We start from the raw sequence: 26,135 nt of genomic DNA, 5'->3' as shown, positions 1-26,135 counted from the left end.
TCCTCAACATCTAGCACAATCCCTGACATACTGCAGGCAATTAATAATGTTTGTTGAATGATTATTACTAAGCACAGCAGCTAGTATTTTTATTGTACTCTAAGGTTTAACCAGTATTTTAAAAACAACTCACTCAAAAGCATCTTTGAATCAGTCATATTGTTTAGTTCATTTTATGCTTCTATTTAATATGACTACAAAACAAAAGAAAAAGAAACCTAAATACAAGAAAAAAAAGATAAACAAGTATTTAAGCAAAACAATTTACAAATAAATTAAACAAGCTTAAAACAATAGTACTTGAATCTTTCAAAATTATTTTCCTCAAAAACATACAAAGATAATGAAAGTATCACCCTCTTTGAAGGAAAAAAAACTTACAATAAGATGTGGCCTGTTCAAGTTCCGGCAATTATATGGCAGAGGACTCAAACCTCTATATTCTGACTCCAAATCCAATTCTCTTGGCAAAATATGAAGCAAATTGTAGAACTGAAGCATCTCTGTCAGTGACCAACAGACAGAACATCTAAGACCAATGGTTGTATAAGGAGTATTTATAGGGTATGAATAAGAAATATTGTGAGAATTTTTAAGAAGTCTGGCAAATGTCTGCACATGTGGGGCAAAAGAAATTGGGAAGTGAAGAATATTTGCAAACTTACAATCCTGGAAAAGGATGATGGTGGCACCCTTCATTGTAATAGAGATTAAAAAGAAGGATGAATTTTAGAGAGAATATAAGAATTTCTATTTTGTATCACTTCACACCTCTCAGATTGGCTAAGGTGACAGAAAAAGATAATGATAAAATGCTGGAGGGGATGTGGGAAAACTGGCACACTATAAAGCATTGTTGGTGGAGTTGTGAAATGATCCAATCATTTTGAAGAGTAATATGGAACTATGCCCAAAGGGCTATCAAACTGGGCATACTCTTTTATCTAGCAGTGTCTCTACTAGGCCTGTATTCCAAAGAGAAAAAAGGAAAAGGGACCCACATGTGCAAAAATGTACCAGCCTTTTTTTAGTGACAAGGAACTGGAAATTGAGTAAGATGCCCATCAGTTGGAGAATGGCTGAATAAGTTATGGTATCTGAATGTTATGGAATATTACTCTTCTATAACAATCAATCAGCAGAATGATTTCAGAAAAACTTGCATAAATTGATGCTAAGAGAAGAAAGCAGAATCAAGAGAACATTGTAAACATCAACAAGATTATGCAATGAGAAACTATGATGGATGAGGCTCTTTTCAACAATAAGATGATTCAGGCCAGCTCCAATAGACTTCTGATGTAAAGAGTCATCTGCATCTACAGAGAGGACTGTGGTGACTGAATGTGGAAAGTATTTTCACCCATTTGCTTGCTTTATTTTCTTTTTGATCTGATTTTTTTGTATAACCCAACAAATGTGGAAATGCATATACAAAAATTGGACATGTTTCACCTATATTGGATTACCTGCTTTTAAGGGGAGAAAGAAATTGAGGAGGGAGGGAGAAAAATATGGAACACAAGGTTTTGCAAAGGTTAAACTATCTTTGCATATATTTTGAAAAATAAAAAGTTATTATTTAAAAAAAAAGTTCTACTTTGGACATATCAAATTTGAAACACCTTCTAAACAACCAGTTAAAAAGATTCAAAAGGCAGTTCTAGTCACATATCACTAAAACTTAGGAGAGTCTAGGGATAGCTATATTAATCTGAAATTAATTGCATAATTACACCCATTTGGAATTGATGAGATCACTAAGTAAATGAGTATAGCAATAAGAGAAGAGTCGAAGCACTTTGGGACATACCCACAACTAGGAGGCATGATATAGAAGATGAACCAGGAAAGAAGACAGGGACAGAAGGAAGAGAACTAAGAAAGAGTAAATTCAATAAAACCCAGAAGTGAGTGGGTATCCATAAGACAACAAGGTAATGTTGGAAAGAGCTATTTCAATTGAGCAATGAAATTATAAATCAATTTATAACAGTATTAGAAGAGATTCAGTAAAGTGGCGACATAAAAGGTAGAAAGTATTTTAACTAATTTTGACTGTGAGAGGAAGGAGATAAAGAACATCTTGAAAAGACTGGGGTTAAATGAGGGATAGGGAATGAAATCAGACAGATAAGTTATATTGAGAGAGCTAGAGTACATCAAATTCTATTGATTTACTGTGTTAAATTTGCTATTTCTTGGTCCATGCTTGTATGGACCACAATAAGGCAACTAAGAACAAACAGGAGAAGCATGGAATCTGGGGAGTAAGAAGAGCTTTGACAATGAAAATTAAAACAACTCGTTTCCCTGTATCATCATCAGGTTCATAAAGACAACAAAAACAAAAAAAGTAAGTGGTAGAAGGGGTATGAAATACCCACCAAATGGAGAACATATTTAAGATCCAGCTAAGATAGCATAAGCAAAATAAGAAGGCTAGGTACCATATTTCAAAAAAATCATAAATGAAAAAATTCAAATTTAATAAAACCAGAGAGCAAAGTACAAACAGACTTTACTAGTCTTCCCCTGAAACTTCAAAATGAAAACCCCTAATGTCATAGCCAAAAGCCAGAGTTCCAGATCAAAAACTAAAAGGAAAGAGTTTATGTCCCCCCCAAAAAAAACCAAAAACAAAAAACAGGATCATGCAAGATCTTGGAAGCTAATCCTCCAAAAGGAAAGACCTAGGGATTCAATATTCTAAAAGATAAAAGCTTAAAAATAAACATAAAAGTTAAAAAGTTAAGAAAAAGTTATACAAAACTACATAATCCTACAAGGAGAAAACATAACAAAAACAAAACACACAAAAAACCAGATCCTTAATAGAACTTTCAAGCTTCTTTGAAGTATATAAACAACACTAGACTTAAGAGTTAGGAAGACTTGAGTTTGATCTTTGGACATTTAACTATGTAATCATGAGTCACTCTCTCTCAGCCAAGTTTATTCAAACCCTGAAAAATGAGGATAATAATAGAATCTGTCTTACAAGGTTGTGGTGAGAATCAATTAAGATAATTAGTACAAAGACCTTTAAGATTGGCCTATATAAAGCTTACGTATAATTCTTGCTAAACCAGAGCTTAAAGTATGAAATGAAAACCAAAAAGCTGAATATCTCTGAGCATTCAAAGGACTGTACATATTTCTCTTCTAATATATTCTAATATAAACATATATATATATATATTATATATATATATATATATATATATATATATATATATATATATATATATATATACATGTGTGCATGTGTATATATTCTAATAAGAAAAAAATTAAACATACCTACAGAATCTTGATGTCATTAAGGGCCAAAGAGGAGAGTTTAAGTAAGATTGGAGGGAAGGGGTGTGATGATAATCTGTTTTGGTAATACTGAAAATAAAAAGGGAAAAGAAATAAAAGTAGAGAACAAAGAAAAAAGGGGAAGGTGTTCAGTAGCTCACAAAATGAAGTGAGGATGAATCTCACTTTCATCTGAACCAAAGAGCTGAATTATTAAGAATTTGGTGTAGAAATAACATTAAACTGAACAGGAAAATAAAAGGAGACAAGACAAGTAGACAAGGAAGGTAGAAGAAAGAAGAGTTGAATTAATTTTAAGTAAAACAAATTCCAAAATTGGAGACATGAACGGGTGATTAAGATTTTTTTTAAATTAAAAGAGTAGAGGTGCAGAAACCAACAGCTTCAAATATTATTGACACTATCCTTCTCTGTAAAGAAGAAAGAACAGAGAAAAGGAAAAAGTACTAGAGGGAGACATAATTATAATCAATACTGTGATATAGAATGGTTCTCTAGAAGGGAAAAATAACTTTTCTTAAGAGAATTAACTTTAAAAAAGAGAAATTTTAGGGACAGTTAAACAGTACAGTGGATTGAGTACTGACCCTGGAGTCAGGAGGACCCAAGTTCAAATCCAGCCTCAGACACTTTCTGGGAGAGAGAGGGAGAAAGGGAGGAGGGGGAGAAGAAAAAGGAGGAGGAGGAGGGGGAGAGAAACTTTAACCATGTAAAAACAAAAGCTATTAATTTTTAAAAAGTCATTACTTTGAAAGTAGAAGGGGTTAATTATTACAATATTAGCACACAATTACATAGCCTCTTCCAATAATTTACAGTTTTACCTTTCTAGGGTTCTTTTGAATATTGCATTTCAAAGATCCTACTCAACTCAGATCTGGAAAATATTTTAAGAGGTCTCTAATCCACTCCACTTTGCAAAATAAATTAATACATTCTTGGTTATAAGCCCATCTCTAGAAGGAACCAAAAGGCTGTCAACCCTGACTTGACAAGAAACTTAAACCATTTCTTCTTTCTAGGAAGCTTGTAGTATTTCTCTGATGTGGGAGGAGCTCTGGATCTACCTAGTTTGCCTGTTTTGAGGATTTCTTTCAAGAAGTGATCAATGGATTCTGTGCCCTCTGATTCTTGTATCAGGTATTCTATATATTCATCTTTTTTGTTTTTAAATCTTATGATAGTGTTCTCTTTATCTTTAATCAGAGATATATTTAGGCTATTCTAATATTCTGACAGTTTCTTAGGTTTGCCATGCTTTTCCCAATTTCTCCTCCATTGTTTTAATCTCAGTTCTTTTAATATTTTGCTTTTTATTTCTAAATAGTCATGTAGTCCTTGATAAAAATAAAAAAACTTTCCCCTTTGAGTAGCTTATAATCATTATGTATTTACTCTTTGTTCTAGATTGGTCTAGATTTACAATAATTTTTATAATGTGTTTTGTTTCCTCTAAGTTCACTCCAGCTTTAGCTCCTGAATAGAATAGAGTCTTTGTGATAAAACCAAGTCCTCCTCCTTGCAGGGCTTTTGGGATGGAGGGATGGGCCCTAAGACTCACTTGTATCACCTGAGTTTCTGCAATAATAACCCACCAACTTGCATTATGTTCCCCTATATTTCTGAAGTTAACAGTCCTGGATTTTAAGGTCATCCCAAAGCCAAGAATTATGTGTGTGTAAGAACCACTGCTGCTGTTACTGTTCCCTACTCCATGGGTTTTCCAAGATTACCATTGTGGTGCTTTCTATTTTTACTGATTCTTTTTTGGGCAGATCTCTGCTTTTGCTACCTCCAAACATAGGATGGCCCCTTGAAGATTATACCTATATGTGGATTATAATTGGTCAGCCTGGAAAGGTGAATTCTTAAGAGTTAAGAAGTCTTAAGAGTTAAGACAAAAGAAATGGAGCATTATCTGAAATGAAACCAATAGATACCATCTCCTTTCTCTGTTGGTAGTTAACTAGCCAGCTGAATTAAACAGAGATTCTTCAATGTCAATTTCTAGAATCCAAACCATTAAGAAGTGCCTGTATCTAAGACCCCTTTAAACACCACAGCAAAAAACATCTGTCTGTAGAAACAGAATAAGCTAGTCAGTAGCCATGTCCTTTCCAATATGTTACCCCTAAAAATGTTATTACTGCGTTCCATTAAACACTTTCAGGTCCAAGTTCAAATGGAAAAGAATTAGTTCATTATTGCTACATCAAGTGCTAATGATGATGGGAAATCTAGAACAGAGTCTGGCTATCATCCCCTAAATCTGAATGTTTCTAACATGCTAAAAACATGTTCACTGCACAGCAACACTAAAACATATATTTCATATCAAATCAGGACACAAGGTCCCCTTTTTCTCCTGGTTGATCATCCAATACAAATTATTAAACAGTTAAAAGCAATTCGCATGTACCCTATACTTTTCCCAAGAATAGTGACAAGAAATTTTCATGGCCATTGTAGATAATTCTAAATTAATTTATAAAAACAATTTTTGTCCTTCTGAGTTATAAAATGCCCTGAAAATGTTACTTTGTGCCTATAACTCCCAATGCTTTACAGAAATGCTAAAAAGCAAAAATAAAATTTTAAAAGAAAAGGGTCTGAGATTGTACGAATAGAAAAATGAATCACATTAAAAAATATATCAAGAGTCTAAACTAAATGAAGAAGTAACATTGTCCTGTAAAAGTAATTAGTTAGGTGATTTAGTTGGGACTAATAGTGTATCATAGAAAAGCAAGTACTAAAATAAGCTAGCTTTCTACATTCCCAAAGCAGCATGCCTTACACAACTAAAGAAAGAAAATGATTTATATGAAAATGAAAAAAGTAAATCAAAGAATGTGCTTTTAGGGATATTTTCACAAAATGGCGATGACACTTTTGAGGTTATTTTTAGATGTTCTAGTAATTAAAAAAAAAAAAAAGCCAAATAAGAAAATTGAATTCATTCTATGCCACATGGGTTCCAAAGACGAAGAATACAATAGTATCGTCCCCTTTGGTAAATCAAAGAATGTTTTTCTTCTCAGGTTGCAAGTTTAGGGATTGCATAAATTATTGAACTCTACCTGTGCTTGAGAATATACAGCCAATTTCATTAAAAAAAAAAAAAAAGGCAATATCACAGCATTTGTCTAGAAAAGAAAATTCACCTTACAAATATTAACAAAGAAATTCCACAAAAAAATGCTTATAAAAGCACTTTCTACATGTTAATTACCTTAAAGCAAGAGTCAAAATGGTCAAAAGCATGAGGTCATCATAATTTAATATAATATGTGCTATATAGGAACAAACTGTCTTCTCTATATATATTTTTTCTCTTTTCAAAATACATATTTTATCATTGGGACAGACGTATAGACTGCTAAGAATACCTATCACCACCTAAAATAAAGCAGCAAAAAGATGTTAGTTCTTATCACGAAGTATACCTAATAGAAATCCCTAAAGGTAAATTGTCCCAAATGCATTATATCCTATGATGACCAAAGAATATTTTATGCATAAGCAGGTATAAACCATTGCTAATTGGGACATTTCAAAAGTCATACATACACCATATGCTCCCTGGAAGTCTGCCATGCAATCTACTTGCCCTCAGAATTTTATTCTCGTACTGTAAGATCACAGTCAAAATTTGGGGAAAATTTTGAGCCTTACATGTGACTTCACTAATGTAAGGAATTCACTAGAAGAAAACAGTACCAATGAACAAGAACAGCTAGTTTGCATCTTTAGCAAGTTTCCTGGAGTGCTGAGACTCCATGACTAGTCCAGAATCCCATAATAATATGTGTAAGAAGCAGAAAGGACAGTTGACACATTCTCTGCCTCTGGATTAATCCTCTACCCACCTGACCACAATGCTTCAGAACAAATATGAAATATTTTCTTCATAAAATAATTTAATAATAATACCTTATTTAGAATATACTTTTTCCATAGCAATTAAGTGAGGATTAGGAGATAATTATGGAAAAAAGGAAAAAGTAGAGAAGATTATAGTTGAAGGAGAAGGAAAGAGAAAGACAAATTGAATAACTAAAAATAGAATAGTTTCTGAGGCAAGTATATAAACACTTCTTGTTCATGTGTCAACTAGCTAAAAAGAAATAGTTCTTAACTAACTATCCATAAGGCTTTAGGTTTCTCCCTTTCTCCTCTTTTTTTGTTTTTACATCATTCATTTCTAAATCTTTCTCTTCCAATAAAACATAGTGTCTCATACACACACACACACACACAGACACACACACTCTCACTCTCTCTCTCTCTCTCTCTCTGTCTCTCACACTCTCTTTCTCTCTCACCTATCAAGGCAAGATATCTAGAATCTAGAAAAAAAGTTCCTCCTTCATTAAGTCAATCTCTATGTATATTTAGTAACAGGCAAGTGATTTAGAATACTATACTTGGAAAACAAGAGTAATAGAAATTTAAATTATTGTACTTCCTGTGCAATGAGGAAAAAGAAGGATAAGGAAATTAAATCAATTTCAATCCAGTTTAAAGATCATAATAAATGCACCATATGCCATGGACTCACTGTAAATCAAGAAATACTTTAAGAAAAATCTTTTAAAGTAGAGAAGGGAAAGACAGGGGAGAATACTTACTCTTATCAGAACTGACTGAAAGAGGAAATAACATACATACTCAATAGGGGTGTAGAAATCTACTTTACCTTGCAGAAAATAGAAGGGAAATGAAATATGAGAAAGGGTGATAAGAGGAGATTTATTGAGGGAGAGGGTGGTCAGCACTAAAACACTTTTGCAAAGGGACAAGATAAAAGAAAAGAGAATGGGAGGGCAGAGATGAGTTAATTTTTTAAAAACATCAATGCAAGTTTCTCTGATAAGATTTCATTTCTCAAACATAAAAGAAACTAAGTAAAATTAATTAAAAAATAAGTTATGCTTCAATTGATAAATGATCAAAAGATAGGATCTGTGCCCAAAGGGGTATAAATTCATGCATATCCTTTGACTTAACACCACCACTACTAGACATGAATACCAAAAGAGATTTGGGGGGGATTGGGGTAGAAATGACCTATATGTACCAAAAATATTCATAGCAGATCTTTTCTCGGGACAAAAACATTTAGGAATTGTAAGAATGCCCATCAGTTGGGAAATGGCTCAATAAACTGTGGCATGTCTTTATAATGAAATATTATTGTTCTTTGGGAAATGATAAGCAAAACGATCTCAAAAAAATTAACCAAAAACCTGGAAAGTCCTCCATGAACTCAAAGTGAAATTTATTATTATACAAAGTAACAGCAATACTCTGGGATGACCAGCTGTGAATGACTTTGTTATTCTCAGTAGTACAATCATCCACAACTACTTTGAAGGACTTTATGATGAAGAATTCTATTCATACCCAGATAAGGAATTATGTCTGAATACAAACTGAAGCATTGTCTCTTTCTCTCTCTCTCGTTTTTAAACTTAATTTTTCTTGGTTTTTATTTTCATTAGAGTAGAAGATCTTTTGTTTTCTTTCACAATTTGACTTTCATGGAAATGTGCTGCATAATTTCATATGTGGTTTCTTAATTGTGGGCAGGGAAAAGAGAGAAAACCTGTAACTCAAAAATTTTTAAAATAAAAAAAATTTTCTGTTGTTTTGAACTGGGGAAAAACATTAAATAAAAAGTTTTTGGGTTTTTTTTAAAGTGCTTCAATCTTAGTTTAGAAGGCAAAATATTTCAAAAGTTCACTTTCTAATAAGACAATTTTTAACACAAAAATGTACTGTCATTAAAATTTTAAAAAAACAAACCCCTTGTCATCCACAAATTAAAATGTTTCTATTGATCCACTATCTGCATATCAGTTTTTCCAATGAGAAGAAATGATTTTGTAGTGATCCATTAAATTATTCTTGTCCATTAAGATTTTCTTGTCCCTTAGTGCCAAAGAATGTGAAAGTATAAAAATAGCTAGAGGAATGGAAATATATGTATGTACATACGATTATACTTATATAATTTTTTAACTATAGTTTACATTTGTACAATACAATAGTTTAAAGAGGGACAAAATTTAAAAACTTAGACATGATTAGCTCCATACTCTAAATCATTTGCACAAGTTAAGTATAACATTAAGCAGCCTTTTGTTTGCCAGAGAATGTCACAACTCTGAACTCTGATAAACAGAGCTAGTTATATAGAAGCTAGGGAAAAATTAGTATTACCTTGCCTCATCAGCATTAACTGATGTTCATGTCTTGCTGCTTCCATTTCTGCCTCTAGTTTTTCTTTGGCTTCCCTGATGTTTCTGTCAACCTGCTCCCGCTGCTGCTTTTCCATTTCATCCAGTGCCTTCCATCGTGATGCATACTCAAATTCAAATGTCCCAGGTTGAGCAAATCGAGGAGGCTGTTCTCTTTCCCTAAAATTACATTTAAAAACAAATATTTTCCTCAAATACCTTATTTCCAATTTTAATTCATATCCATTTATATACAGGTAGCTCTCAAATTATGAAATGATTTTGGATTTTCTGAACATGGAAAAGATTTTCCACAGAAAATGAGTCATAAATGGTAAGTAGGATTTTAAGCTGGTGAACACATACCAAATTAATCACGACATATCTGAAGCATAATAATACCTATTTTACAATTAATATTAGCAATTATGACCTATTTCTGTGAATATCAATTTCCTGTCACAACTAAGTATTTCAGAAAGACAATTATCACCTCCAACCCCCCTCAGCAGCAACAATGAAAACTTTTTCCATTAACCACCCTGAGAGCACAATAAAGGACTCGATCAGTTTATGTATTTCTTCAACTCACAAAGACCTGAGTTAAACTAAAGCCCCACTTTTCATTAGATACGCATTACCCCTTTAAATTACTAAACAGGAACACTTAAGTAATAAAAGTAAAAGACTGAATTGCTTGCCATTCTGGAAGCTGGAAATTCCTATTAAGTGGCAAATCTGAACATCAATATGCAAAATGGTATTTATAATTATCATAAAGCATCCTATTATCCTGAAGTGACTATGAATTGAATAAAGATTAAAGTGTTTTCAATATAGATTGTGTTAAATATACTTAATCCTACTCTCTCTCTCTATGTATACATATTTACTTTATATACAGAGATATATATAGATATATATGCTCATATATCTCACTATATATATATATTTAATCTCTCTATATATCTATATATACTTAATCCTACACTCTAGTTCAAGAAAATTTGACAGTCCAAAGGAATATGTAATAATTACATATTAACCAAAGTAACTGATTAACCAATTATGCATTATGTCAAAGAATGTAATAAAAACATCATTAGTTGCTTTTTACAAGTAGCTTACTTATGATACTGTTGTGTCTTTTGCATTAGTTTCTCTGGTAGTCCATCTTCATCATCAAACTGTTCCATGGGCTCCACAATGACTGGCCGAGGTGTTCTGAGGAAGGAAAAAAATTTTTTAAATGTAAATGAAGGTATATAAAATTAGCTTTCTGAGAAACTGACTTTGTCTTTTGGAAATTTTCTCATCAACATATTTATTCTAATATCTCAGAATTGTGTTCAAAAGAAAAATAAATTTTGTTTAGATTAATTAAATTACATTCTTCAAGTTGGATTAGAGATGTTTTTAATAATAAATGTTTTAAATTAACATTAGATATTTGTTTTTATAATAAGGATATATATATTCTTTTTTCATGGCTATTCTAACCCATGTAAAGAATAGTTCATTGATGAAATTCAGAATGAAAGGCTAAATATAATTTGTTTTTTATAAACTGGTCAGCTAATCTTAGGTATAGGTATAATTAATTATAATTAGGTATAATTATTTACAAAACTAATTTAGAGCAATAACAAATTTTCTCTTTTATAGTATACTTATTTGAAATAACTGATGCTATGTGGCTGACCAGAAAAGTAAATTTATTGTATACTCTTTCAGATTCCTAAATTCCCCATCCTAAACCATGCTCAAATAACATATTTAATAATAGTTGTTTGAGTAATACCTATATATTCTTCCTGGCCTAAAAATCTATTTATCTCTGTTCAAGAACCAAATCTGTGGAACAAAAATCCGGGAATCTCAACACAAGCCAACCAATTTTGCTTATAGCAGGAAAGCAAGCAGTAAATATTTGAATGACTGGTAATAATTCTCTGGAAGCAAAAGCTTATTTCAGATCCAAATTCAAGACACATATTTAGCATTAGGTTCTATACTTTATCATTGGATCTCTTTCTTAACTCTGCAATAACAAGACTTTTCTTTTCCTCCTCCTTCATAAAAATCACTTGTTAACACTATCCAGAACTGAAGCTTTAACTATTAGCCAATTCAAATGCAATGAACATTAAAAATGGCTTTTGTAAGCTAAAACATATTAACAGTTACTAAGCATTTATTAAGCACCTACAATGTGTGAAAGAATGTGCTAAATAAGCACATTTAATCAGAAAAATCTTTTTTCTGATTTAGTTGTTTTCAAACAACTAAATTTCAAGTAGCTTTCTTCAAAAAATATTTCAGCTGTCTACAACAGTGTATCCAAGATGCCTGTCAAATGTTATTCCAAAACTGAGATCAACTATATTGAATAAACTTCTTAGTATTTGATAGGAGTGAGAGATGGGACTTAGTTTGAAACTAATAAAGAATTTAAAATATCAGGAGAAAAATAACAAGGTGTAAAATCCAAAACATATATAGTATTTCAAGCATCCCTTCCCCACCAAAGGCTAAATGAATTACCTACTTGATGGGTTTGAGTTCCTAAATATCCCTCCCCTACCTCATTTAGTCTTTTCTAGCAGAAGATATAGGGAAAAAAATGAAAGTATTTTGATAATACCTTACCAAAGTAAGGCTGAAATAAGACAAAGGTTGTGTAACAACCCAGAAAGAAAAGACAACTTAGAGAACTAATGATGAACTCAAGATGCAGAAGGAAACATTTTTGGATATGATCAACGTGAGCAACCAATTTGCTTAACTATGAATAATTTTATAACAGTAATGTCATCCTTATTTTTTCCCAATTGGGAGGGGAGAATATAAAAGGAGAAAACAAATTAATTGGGAAATATTTTTGAAGGGGCAAAACAAAAAACAATATCTACCTGACATTAAAAAAAAAAAATGTAAGATTAATTGTGTTTAAATCAAAGCAAGATAAAACAATCTTTCAAATCATAATTAATTTGGAACTAGTGAGAGAGAATTTTTTTTAACCTGGAGGTTAGAATTATAAAATTTTTAATAGACGCAGCTAGAAGAGACCTCAGAGGGCACCTACTACAACTCTCATTTTCCAAATATAAAAACTAAAACTTAGAAAGATCAGATGACTGCTTAAGAACACAAAAGTATTAACAACTGTTGAGAAGTAGGTTTGAAAGCAAGACAGCACCCTTTTCTACTGTATCTTATTAATTTTTCTAAATTTCTATTTTTTGCCACTGAAAGCAGAGGGCTAATGAAGCTTATCTCTTGAATTGTTTTCTAATTCTAGGATTCCTAAGCTTTATATATAAAAGAAAATCACCTAACTATAATTTTACCTTAAGTCTAATCATTTGGTTATTCTAAAAGCTATAGAAAACAGTTTTCCTTTCATTAGTTTTTGGCAAATGAATTCCATACAGTGAAAAGTAATTTCTCCATCCTGTCACAACCCTCAAAATTCAACATGAGTAGGCAATTTTACTGTTAATGTTGTGGCAGTTAAAGTCTCTCATATAATTTGTTCAAAATGACATATTCTTACACATTTGTACAAATTCTTGGTATGTTTTGGATATAAGATTTTAGACATTTAGTGATTTTTTCTCAGTAATCTTTTTTTAAATAAGTTTAAACAAGCACAAACATTTCCCCATAGAGGATTTTGTATGAAACAATTTCTAATATATGCAGCCTTTTTTGAAGTTAATACAACAATACCAATACTGCCCTGCTTTGTTCCCTTCTGATCTTTTCTTTTTTTTACTTCCTTTTTCAAACTTCCTTTACTTTTTTTTTTTTTAACAAACCCCCTATTGAAATCGACAATTCTCATCTATTTATTGGAAGTTGATGCTTCTTATCTACTTAACTGAAATAATTTTTTTTGCTTTGTTTTTGTAATAATTTTGCCTCCTTTCCACCAGAGATGGAGACTTGTGACCTGAGGGTTCAAGCCCACAAAACTCCCAACCAAATTAAAATATAACTAGGTTATGGTTAACAAAATAAATATGCAAGGTAACTGTTAATTTGCAGTTCCCTAAATAAATAAATACGCAGCTGGTGGGAATCCTTTGAGTTTGACACTACTGTCTTATACCAATGTTTATAATCTAGTTCCTGATTCTATCATTGCTATAACTAGGAATTTCTGATGTCAAGTAACAATAATGACAGAAAGCCTTTTTGTCTTACTTTTAATATTACACACATGGAAAATTAGTGTTTTTTCCATTAGATATAATGCTAGGTGTTGGTTAACAATACTTTTACTAAAGAAAAGTCTTATTAAAAATAAGTCTTTATTGACTCTAATTTATAAGAAATCAAGCCATTCTCCAATTGATAAATGGTCAAAGGATATGAACAGACAATTTTCAGATGATGAAATGGAAACTATTTCCACTCATATGAAAGTGTTCCAAATCACTATTGATCAGAGAAATGCAAATTAAGACAACTCTGAGATACCTATCAGATTGGCTAAGATGACAGGAAAAAGATGAATATTAGAGGGGATGCAGGAAAACTGGGACACTGATGCATTGTTGGTGGAGTTGTGAATGAATTCAACCATTCTGGAGAGCAACTTGGAATTATGTCCAAAAAGTTATCAAACTGTGCATACCCTTTGATAAAGCAGTGCTACTATTGGGCTTATATCCCAAAGAGATACTAAAGAAGGGAAAGGGATCTGCATGTGCCAAAATGTTTGTGGCAGCCCTTTGTGTAGTGGCTAGAAACTGGAAAATGAATGGATGCCCATCAATTGGAGAATGGTTGGGTAAATTGTGGTATATGAATGTTATGGAATATTATTGTTCTGTAAGAAATGACCAGCAGGATGCATACAGAGAGGCTTGGAAAGACTTACATGAACTGATGCTGAGTGAAATGAGCAGAACCAGGAGATTATTATATATTTCAACAATAATACTATATGAGGATGTATTCTGATGGAAGTGGATATCTTTGACAAAAAGAAGATCTAATTCAGTTCCAATTGATCAATGATGGATAGAATCAGCTACACCCAGAAAAGGAACACTGGGACATGAATGTGGACTACTTGCATTTTTGTTTTTCTTCCAAGGTTATTTTTACCTTCTGAATCCAACTTTTTGTGCAACAAGAGAATTGTATGGTTCTGCATACATATATTCTATCTAGGATGTACCATAACATATTTAACATGTATAAGATTCCCTGCCATCTAGGGGAAGAGCTGGAGGGACAAAAGGGAAAAGTCAGAACATTAGTGAATGCAAGGGATAATGTTGTGAAAAATCACCCATGCATATGTTCTGTCAATAAAGTTATAAAAAAAAAAAAAGAGTAAGTCTTTTAATTATCCAAAGTTTCCCCAAGAAATTAACCATCTTTTAATACCAGCATTTTTCTGGTAACTTTTTTAGCTCTAAATTATGAAACACTAATCTTAAGGGCAAAGGAAAGGCACAAGATGAACCTGAACTGGCAACTACATATTACCAAAAAAAAAAAAAAAAAAAGTAAAATTATACTAAAAAAAAATACAAAAGATATCATAAAAGTAATATTTGTACCAAAAAAATTAGGTAGTCAAATACTAGAACTAAGGGAAAAATCATAGAAACCAGTTCCATTGTGAATAAAGATGGTAGGTGGAAAAGTTATAAAGAGGCCTCTGGGAAAAGAGGATCAAGAATGGATAATATGCTATCTAATTAATGGAAAAATAGCCACATTCCTAAATTCAATGACCTGAACTCAGAGTTGTCTAAATAGCAACAGCAGTTATGGGCTACTGAGAGAATATCACTTTCATTGTTATTAATACATCAATACTGATTCTTTTGTTTCTTTTACAAAGTTGTATCATTTTAAAGAACTACAACCTCCAGTGAAATCTCTTTTGGAGTCACATCCATGCCATCATTTTCATTCCTCTTCATGCTTTCTCCTCTTTACATGTCTGCTCTTCCAATCTGCCTATAAACTATGCTAAGATTTCAGGGATGGGAGTTTGGGATTGCACCTTTTGATTTCAGCAATGTAACTAACTCCCAAGTAAGTAATTTCCTCTACTAATGAATCTATGGTAGAAGAGTTGACTAGTGGAGTGGTATAAAACACAAATGGAAACAAATCCCTGCTGACCACATACTTAGAAAACCACAAATTAACATTATGTACTAATACTAAATTTTTACTTACTTTATTAAACATTTCCCAGTTATGCCTATAAATGGTCCATTGCCCAGCTGCCACATATCTGACATCTCTGTCTTATAGGACTGATTTGTTCAGAGTCCCAGCACCAGTGTATCAGAGGAAGCACTTAAACCCTGGTCTTCGTGGAGTACTTTATCATCAAGTTTGAAGCTAGTAAGATATGTCTAACTCACTTACTTCTGCCATTTTCTTATCAGTCATATTGAACTCAGCCCTCTGCATTCTGATTTTTCCACTTCCCACTACTAATAAAGATCACAAAGGAAATTTATTAACAAATTCTTTATTCTAATATTTCTTGATCTCACTTCAGCATTTGATGCTGTTGATCCCCTCTATTCTTTTTTCTGAGACGTATGTTTTCATACTACCTCTATGCCTATGTCCAAGCTACTCCCTATACTACTACAAATGCCATTCTTCCCTCTTTATCTTTTAAGACTCAAAACAAATGGTACCTCTCAGAAAAGTGACAAAACAAGTAGATCCTTTAGACTTCACATAATTTTTAAACAAACCTATTGCTAACACTTTAATGCACTGTAATAGTCTATTATTTATGCTGACGATATTCTACTACTAAGCTATCAAATTCTCAAAAGGCCAAAACTTTGTATCTTTCCCCCAGCTTAACACTTAACCAACCTATCTTCCCAATCTCATTATATGCACTACTCCCTTTCCTTTATTCTTCCACCCAGCTAAAATGGTCTCCTCTATTCTTCAAGCACAATATGTATCCCTCATGTCTAGAATATACACCCTTCCTCACCTCTATCTTATAGAATCCCTCTCATCAAATCATCATGGCATAATTCAGGCACCACACAAAGCTTTTCTTGATACCCAAAATGTTATTGCTCTCCCTCCCAAATTATGCCTCCTCTCCCCTTCCCATACAATATATACAAACCTCCCCTAATAGAATGTAAACTTCTAGAGAGAAAAAAAAATTGTTTTAATTTGTATATTCAGCATCTGATAGGAAATAGCTAGTTAACTGATAGTATTTCTTAATGTATTGTTAATCTTTCCCTGGCCCTTAAATGTGGCTTTCCCAAGGCTCTCAAGAGATTTCTTGGTTTTTTTAAAAAAGTAATCTACTTCTATAATTACCAAAATGCTAATGGCCACATTTTTATTTCTACAAGCTACCTCTCTCTAAATCTCCAATCTGATTATCATTATAGAAAGTTTCCTAATATATAAAAATGTTTAAAACCAAACTCTTCTATTCTTTCCCCACAACATTTACCATTCCCCTAATTTCTATTTCTGATGGGTATCACCATCCTCCCACCTCCCACTCAAGCTTAAAAGCAATTTTTGCTCTCTTCCCTGACAACTTTTAAGTTTTAAGTTTTAAGAACTGAATCTCTATTTCTTCTCTCTCTGTTTTCTTCTTTCCTGATCTTTGGGTGAACATATGAGACTAAATAGATTAGGACATAACCTTATGAGCTTCAAAAGAGTCCAGCAGTCTTTTGACATAGCAGTTGAGGCACACTTCTATAAACAAAGGAACAACTTATCTACTTATTTATGGCCTAAGTCACACCAATTTTATAATGACTCCTCCCCAATGAGAAAAGGACTACCAACATGGGGGAGGGAGGGAGAAAGAGGGAAAAGTTATGTAGGAATGGAGAATATCTTGTTAATACATTAAGTTTGACCAGGGATAGTTTACCTCTCAGATTTGTGGAATTTATGGCCAAAGAAAAACTAGAAAAACATTATGAAATGAAAAAGGAATAATTTTGATTACATTAAAAAGTTTTTACACAAACAAAACCAATGCAGCCAAGATAAGAAGGAAAACAGATAGCTAGGAAACAATTTTTATAGCCAGTATTTTTGATAAAAGCTTCATTTGTAAATCAGACAGAGAACTGACTCAAAATTATAAGAATACAAGCCATTTCCCAATCGATAAATGTTTAAAAGATAGGAAAAGACAAGTTTCAGATGTAGAAATCAAAGCTCTTTCTAGTCATATGAAAAAATGCCATAAATCACTACTGATTAAGAGAAATCAAAATTTAAACAACTCTGAGGTACCACCTCATACCTCTTAGAATGGCTAAGGTGACAGGAAAATATAATAAATACTAGAAGGGATGTGAGAAAAATGGAACACCAATGCATAACTGATGAAGTAATAAAATGATCCAAACATTCTGGAGACCAATTTGGTCCAAAGGCTTTTACAAAACTCTGCATACCCTTTGATCTAGCAGTATCTCTACTGGATCTATATCCCAAAGAGATTTCAAAAAAGGGAAAAGAATCTACATGTGGAGCATTGGTTAAGGCTTTCGTGTAGCTTTTAAATGGCCGTTCAATTAGTTCTTTAAGGAAGGAAGAAGGTATTTTAATATGTAAAGGTTGAGATTTTGGGAATAGGCTCCCAAATTTTTTTTTGTTTCACAGAAACTTTTGGAAAGGCTGGTAAAGGCTATGGATTCCTTCTCAAAATACTGGTTTTAAACACATAAAATACACAGATTGTATTCACAACTGAAGCAAATTCTATTGAAAAAAATTAAAGTTTTTTTTAATACCCTTAATTAAGAACCTTATCCTAGCTGGGAAAAAATAAAGTAAAATCACAGAATCTTAGAACTAGAAGAGTGTCTCAGAAATCATTTTGTACACTCTTTGTGTTGTTTTCTCACACCACATTTCTTAAGAGTACTTTGCCTGAAACTTTGTGTCCAACAAAATCAGTATTTTGTTATATGTGTGTATGCATGTCCCTTCCCTAATTTGCTAAGTTTGAGGAAAGGAATTCTATGTTTTTCTATTTCTCTAGCAATACCCTGCAAATAATAGACATTTTAAATAATTGTATGTTGAATTCTGAAGTGCAATTTATCCCCAGATCCATCATTTCATAAAAATTAAAGGATTTTTCCCAGCATCAAAAATTAATTTAGTCAGTAGTAGCCCAGAAGAATGAACTAGAATTTGATTATGGAGATGTATGAAATGATTACAAAGATAAAGGAGATTTTAATAATGAACAAGAGAAGAGAGTCTATAGGTTCTAGCAATAATGGCTGGGCAGCTGCTCTGGTTACTGGATGAAACATTTAGTTATTTAAGCGACAAACCTTATAATATCATAAAGTTCAGGGGGCAGCGAGGTGGCGCAGTGGATAGAGCACCAGCCCTGAAGCAAGGAGGTCCTGAGTTCAAATCTGGGCTCAGACACTTAACACTTCCTAGCTGTGTGACCCTGGGCAAGTCACTGGAGCCCAATTGCCTCAGGAAAAAAAAAAAAAAAAAAAAATAATATCATAAAGTTCAACTGAGTTCTATAGACTTCAAACATAAACCTCTTGAGATAAGGATTTGATTATACAGTAATTCAAATGTCCTTCCTGTTTATTGTGCTAGCAAGAGGAAGATAAGGATTAAGTTGAAACAACAGAATAGTCTGGGTGGCTATTCTGGTTTTCTACTGCAATACTACCCAATATTGGGCATTGCAATACAGGATTATATATTTCAATAATCTGGTGTGTTTGTATATTCAATTATTTCATGAGCTATAAAGATATAATAGAAATTTCACCTTTTTTAACGATTTGTATTTGTTCACTCACTTAAAAATAAAAGTACTGAATATTCACTGAGGAATTGATGCAATAACATGATACAAAGACATAGAATTGGTCACGGTACACATGGGAGTGTTAGTGATCTAAAATCACACTGCAGACAGTCGAAGTGATTTTTGAAGCTATAAATAAAAGATATCATTAACTTACGTTGTTAACAAGAATGCTCCATCTCCACATCTCTCCAGGGCCTTTCGTGCTGGAGGTTTTGCAGCAAATTCTACAAAACCTTTTCCTGTTGCTCGTCCGCGATCATCCACTACTACAACAGCTTTCTCCACAGGACCAAATTGAGAAAATGCTTGCTCTAGAAGCTCATTAGAAACCACAGGTGAAAGGTTCTTGACAGTTAAGGCAGCTCCATGAGTAGCAAATCGAATTCGGAGGGGTCTGCTTTTCAAAATAGTGCCATCCAGCTCTGCTTTTGCAATTTCAGCGAGAGTTCTAGACTCCTTTTTTAAGGGAAAAAGAGAATTTACACATTATTGTACACCTTCTTAAACCTGCTGTCCATGCTGAAAAGGCATCATAAAAAATTTATTTTGCCTATCTCCCTCCTATTCCCCTAACCCTACCCCCCCCCACAGCTTTATGAAAAGTAGTTAATTCACATCCTTTAGTCAGTATCTCTATTTTCCTAATATTTCTACATTCTCTAACTTATAAAATGCATTGCACATGGGGGATAAGGGAGGTGGGATAGGGTTGAGAGGTGAAATTTATCCTTCCTGGAATATGATCCAGAGTTTCAAGAACTAGGAAAAGCATCCTTTTCTTGACACAAATTTTATTACCTCCAAAACTGAATAATTTTTAAAAAGTAATATACAATAAATAATACATCTTCTCAAGACAACCTATATTTTAGTACTAACATCAATCTCAAGGTTTAATGTTAATAGCCCACAGGCAAATAATCTTACCTATTTTATATGATAGATGAATTTAAAGTATTTAAGACTTTCAAAATCATTAGAACAAAGTCTTTAAATGTGCTAGACTTGAAAATAAAAAAAAAAATTTAAAGGTCAATCTAAATGCAATGTTTTACCAGTAATATGATCTTATGCCTGAACTGCAAATTGGCTGAACCTTATTAATCTATTTATAAAATTGGAACAGTGCTTTCAGATCTTGAAATTAGAATTTTATAAGTATTAGCAATTATTATGAAATTCACCCTGTTATATCTAATCTGCTTATTTTAAGTCAAATATAACTAGGTATGTTTCAAAGTATTTAGTTTTCAATCTTTGGTTTTAAGAGGTCCTAATGATTACTTAGATGAATTACCTTATTTAAGAATTTTGATTCTTATGTCAAAAGGATCACAGAATCTAAGCACTTGAAAGATTCCTCTAGTAACATGGAATTTCATGTCATCAAAAATAACTTCCATTCCTGCAACATCAGTTTTAATAAGTTTTCTAATATTGAAACAATATTTAACTCTAAAATCTACCCACTAGTCTAAGACCTATTTTCTGGATCCAAGCAATAAAAAACTAATTTCTCTTATATATGAAAAGTATAATTTTTTTGTTTGCCATAGCCTTCTTTTATCTAAGCTAAACATTTGCCTTTCTCAATTGTTCTTTTTATGGTCTCCTTTCAAGACCCCTTCATTACCTGATATATCTTCCTTATTACCAAAGTCATAAAGCCCTGGGACTGTAACTCATATTTCTTATCTCCCAATTCAAGGCCCTAGTTTCTAGTACATAACATTCCTAGAATTCTACTGTTTTATGTTATTTAAATATGTTTAAAGGCTAATCAAAAAGAAATAAATTAATTTGTCAAATGTAAAGTCAAAGAAAAAACTTTGGCTTACCTCCAACAAAAAACAGTTTGAGTCAAATTAAAATAACTTGAATTAGCAATGCTTGCAATTGTTTAATTAAACTAATCTGATCACAATTACTTTAATATGTGCTTAATAAAACTAGTACTTAATATGTGGAATGTTTCTTTTAAATGGTTCCATTCCTAAAGAAATACAGCTACAAAAATCACTTTACAAAAAAACTCCTTTCTCAATGAAAGAAATTTTCCAAGGTGGAACTTACAACATTTTCACAAATTCTGAAGTGCTACCAGAAAAATGACTGGCAGTCATAAACAATCCATCAAAAATTATTTCATATAAATGTAGAATCCCAAAAGAGAATTTAAAAAGATAAGCTAGTCTAACATCCTTACATTTTAACTTTCATCATTAACACTTTCCAAGATTAGAACAAAAATCATACTTCATATACGAATCATACAATCATGATTTAAGAACAAGAAAGTACCATAAGGGGCAGCTAGGTGGCACAGTGGATAGAGTACCAGCCCTGAAGTCAAAAGGACCCGAGTTCAAAGCTGACCTCAGACACTTAACACTTCCTAGCCCTGTGTGACCCTGGGCAAGTCATTTAATCTCAATTGCCTCAGCAGAGGGAAAAAAAAAAAAAAAGTTACAGAAAAGAAAGTTCCTTAGAGGCCATCAAGTTCAATACTTTTATTTTACATATGAGGAACTGAAGCCAAGAGAAGTTAAATGACTTTCCTAATCACAGAAGTAGCAAATAAGGCCTATTTTGAACCTCAGATTTCTTGACTCCAAATCCATAACACTGTTCCACTGTACCTTGCTACCTCTTATCAAATAAAAGAATTTTATCTTTACTTGTCAAATAGGTATTTTTTCCCATAATTATATTGCTATAATTGAGTTTGATGTTATGCTACTGGACACAATCCACTGTATAGAAAAAAGCAATATTTTTCTAAGTATATTATCAAAATACAAGACACCTAAGTGTCTTACAGGAATTCTTCAATTTTAATGGTAAATGCCTTTCTAAAAAGCCATGCTAACAAACTTTTTCTCAGTGACTTCCTATGAAAATAGAACTACATTCCTAAAAGGGAAAAAAATAATTGTTTCTTAAAATAACCCCACCTCCTCCAAAATTAATTACCAACCTCTTCCCCCAATCACAGGCAACTATCAGCAGAACACTAGATATGCTATATCTGGATCTATTTATTTTTAAGCCAAAATATTGGAGATTAGGCACTTTTTAAGCCTATTAAATAGTCTTGGCCATCCAAATAACAGATTTGATGGTCCCACAGAAAGAAATTTTGTAAGTGGCTTTAAGGAGCAATTTTTTTGAAGTCTAGAAAATAAACACACAAAAAAATTAAAAATTAAAAAAAAAAAAAAAAGAAAATACACAAGGGTAGGAACAGTGTTAACAAAAAGCTGAATTAATTCCATGATTGCCATAGTTGCTCTCTAATTTACTCTTTCCCAACATCCAGAGGAAATTCAAAGAATAGTATCATCAATGCTTCTGCGTCACTGTAACTGGGAAAAGGCAACAATGGCAGTAAGGAATAAGAAAAAGGAGTCTATCTCCATTTACTTAAACAAAATTTGTTTTTATTGGGATGGGGAGGGAGATTTTAACAGCACACTGGATAATATCATCAGTTCTACTTCTCAAAAACAAAACAAAACAAAATAAAACATCTCGGAGTGATCACAGACACATAAAGACAAGGGAAACGTGAAATTTTTGCTATTTTGTCTTCAGATAACTTATACACCCAATTATGTCCATTACAACAAAATGAGGGGCTAAAGCAAAGTTTAAAAAAAAAATTGGAATACCCAATTTCCCCCCAATTTTACATAAAAAAAATTTTGACATTTATTTTTAATGAACCAAACCAGTTCCATTAGAGCAGTAATGAATTGAACCAGCTACACCCAGGGAAAGAACTCTAGGAGATGACTATGAACCATTACATAGAATTCCCAATCCCTCTATGTTTGTTCGCCTGCATTTTTGATTTCCTTCACAGGTTAATAGTACACTACTTCAAACTCCGATTCTTTTTGTACTGCAAAATAACTGTTAGGACATGTATGCTAATATTGTATTTAATTTATACTTTAACATACTTAACATGTATTGGTCAACTGCCATGGCGGGGAGGTGATGGGGAGAAGGAGGGGATAAATTGAAACAAAAGGTTTGGCAATTGTCAGTGCTATAAAATTACCCATGCATATAACTTGTAAGTAAAAAGCTATAATAAAAAATTTTTTTAAAACACATTCATTTTTAAAACTCTTGAGTTTCAAATTCTCTCTTCTTCATTTTGAAGGCAAGTAGTATATAGATTTTACATGTGTAATTTTTCAAAACAAAAAGTTAACTTTTAACTCTACAAACATCCTGTTTTCCCATTATTCTGATGTCAGTATTATAAACTGACAAGGTTGTTCATAATAGGTAAAAAAGCAGGCTAATAAATTATCTAATACTAAACTTAGTTTTTAGTTTTTTTAAGAACTAACAAAACTTGAGTTTTGAAAATTTAATTCTTAACATAACTGGTTTGGTTAATAGCTCCTACTTTGATAAATACTTGTTTGAAAACGTAAATATAATTACAATCAGAGCATACATATCATGTATCCACTATCATGAATTTTCCATTTATTGCATGGTCACTGCTTTTAGCAGATATTAGAATTGTATTAACATAACACAAATAGGTATATAAAACTCACTTTTTTGTATGAAAATACTGAGAAAACACAATATTTTAAAATTCTGCTCATTAAGTAAATAATGTTAAAGAAAACAAATTTTTAAAAATTATAAAACTACGTTACAGATCTATCATTAATAAAGTCACCGAAAACTGAAGCCTCTCCTCAAACCAATTGAGCTATCTTTTAGAAATGCACAAAAATCAAGATTTCCAAATGTTAATCCAGTAGCCAATAGTGACTCGTGAAGATTTAGGATGAAACAAAACTCTCACTTTTCTGAGTAGTAGTAAACCATTGCTGTGGAAAGACATACCCAAGTAATGTGTAAATTTATTTAATTGTACTTTGGGACTCTGTCTTTAGAAGTGTAAGTTGGGCGTGAGTGAGAGTTTAAGTGACAAACATAAAAAGAAAAGCATTAATAAAAGTGAACCGTTTTAAGTTGTTCCTTCTCCCAAACTCTTCATAACACTGTCACTCTTCATGCCTGCGCTAAAATACAATAGCATTATGACCTGAAGCTTTAGAAATTTAAATCTATATTTGCACCAGAGAAGACTTACACTACTTTGGTGTATATTGTTTGTTAAAATAGCACCCACCTTCCCCCAAATTAACTATACCAGTCACTTCGCCCAACCACTGGCAACTACCAGCGGAACCATGGACAGCTGTTCTACACTAGATATGCTATATCTGGAACTATTTATTTTAAGACAGTATTTCAAGATAGACCCTTTTTAAATCTGTAAATCTATGAAATAGTGTGCCTTGGCCGTTCCCACAGCAATTCTGAAGGTCACAAAGGTGTTTTAAATATAACGTGAAAAAATAGGCCTTTCTCAATAAGAAATTTCCTGAGTTTTCAACTGAACCTTACTCAGAGACCATACCTCCCTCACCTTCCCTTGCGACTTCATTAGTGGTTTATTCCCGAGTCCACCCTTCTAAAGAGATTTTTCTCCCAATACAAAGAAAAACCGGTCTGAGGCGCCTCCTGCAGGACAACGAGAGCAAAGCGCTCCCTCAGGACCAGCTAAAAAAGCGAAATCTAGAACAGTGAGAAAAGGGGATTTTAAATCGGGACAAGATTGGCTGCGGTGAGCAGCCAGGACTCGAGCCCGAGGCTAACTGCCAAGCATGGGGGAGCCGGACATGGAGAAGGCGGGGGGCGCCCGGCAGTCCCGGAAGAGGCCGCACGCGGCTGGTAACGTAGGGGCAGCCATGACGCCGGCCCCTGGGGACCCTCGGGGAGCAGGAGGGGAGGGGCGCACGCGCGTGTCAATGAGCCGAGAGCTCCCAGGCCCTGGATTTATCCCTCTCTCTCACCAGACGTATGAAGCCAAAGCCGCGGTCCCGGTTAATGAAGACCTCGCTAGGTTCCCCGTAGCGCTCAAAAAGCCGCTTGAAGTCCTCCTCCGTGATGTCCGTAGGGAGATTCCCCACAAAGAGGCGGCAGCGCTGCGTGTAGGTTTTCTCTCCTGGCTTCAGGAAGCTCTTGATGTCGATGGTGAAGCCCATCTCTTCCTCCTGGTGGTCCTCCTGGGGCGCCGAGGGGGGCGGCGCCTGTTCCCCGGCTAAAGCAAGCGCCATGGCAGCCGCAGCCGCCGTCTCGCTCTCCCCCGCAGCCGACTCCAAGGCCCGCAGGCGCGCCGGGTTTTTCTCGATCCGCACTTGCTTCAGATTTCCTCTCAACATGATCGCTCCCCCAAATTCGCTGGAAGTCTGGGGGTGGGGGGTGGGAAGATGTCCGTAAGATGAAAAAGAAGACCGGGCAAGCCACAAGACTGAACAGGGCGTTCAGCTCCTACTTCACACACCCGAATCGCGGAAACAGCGCTTTCAAAATGGCGCTGCCAAAAGCTGCAGCTAGTTGTAACGTTGCCGACCCCAAGCCCCGCCCTCGTCGTGTGCTGCGGCGCCGCGCCCTCTGCGCCTGCGCAGTTCAGCCCCTGGCTCGGAACTTTTCGATAGTCTCTTTTTGACCGATACGAAGAAGATTCTTCGTGCACATGCGCGGACAACTGCATTAACCTCACTAAGGAGAATCTGGCTGTGCGTGCCACGTGAAGCTTTATAATGGATTTGCGAGAAAAATGAAATTTTGGTAGCAATGTCAAACAAATGGATGAGAACCGAATTTTATATTGT

At 33.6% G+C, this 26,135-nt stretch overlaps 1 protein-coding gene across 1 annotated transcript in view; it reads right to left on the bottom strand.

The window, feature by feature from the left end:
* The window catches only part of PSPC1 (paraspeckle component 1), a 59,404-nt gene extending 33,574 nt beyond the window's left edge, over window positions 1-25,830 (bottom strand). The window contains exons 1-4 of the mRNA XM_051986614.1: window positions 25,314-25,830; window positions 19,574-19,875; window positions 10,695-10,790; window positions 9,550-9,746 (exon numbers count right to left, since the gene is read on the bottom strand). Of these exons, the coding sequence (XP_051842574.1) occupies window positions 9,550-9,746; window positions 10,695-10,790; window positions 19,574-19,875; window positions 25,314-25,682 (964 nt within the window). The 5' untranslated portion in view covers window positions 25,683-25,830. The remainder of the gene's footprint in view (window positions 1-9,549; window positions 9,747-10,694; window positions 10,791-19,573; window positions 19,876-25,313) is intronic.
* Between the last annotated feature and the right edge of the window lie 305 nt (window positions 25,831-26,135).

This window comes from Antechinus flavipes, chromosome 3 (assembly GCF_016432865.1).
Source record: "Antechinus flavipes isolate AdamAnt ecotype Samford, QLD, Australia chromosome 3, AdamAnt_v2, whole genome shotgun sequence".
In the NCBI taxonomy this organism is placed as follows: Eukaryota; Metazoa; Chordata; class Mammalia; order Dasyuromorphia; family Dasyuridae; genus Antechinus; species Antechinus flavipes.
The sequence above is the reverse complement of the archived record's forward strand: the minus strand, read 5'-3'. Positions and strand labels throughout refer to the sequence as shown.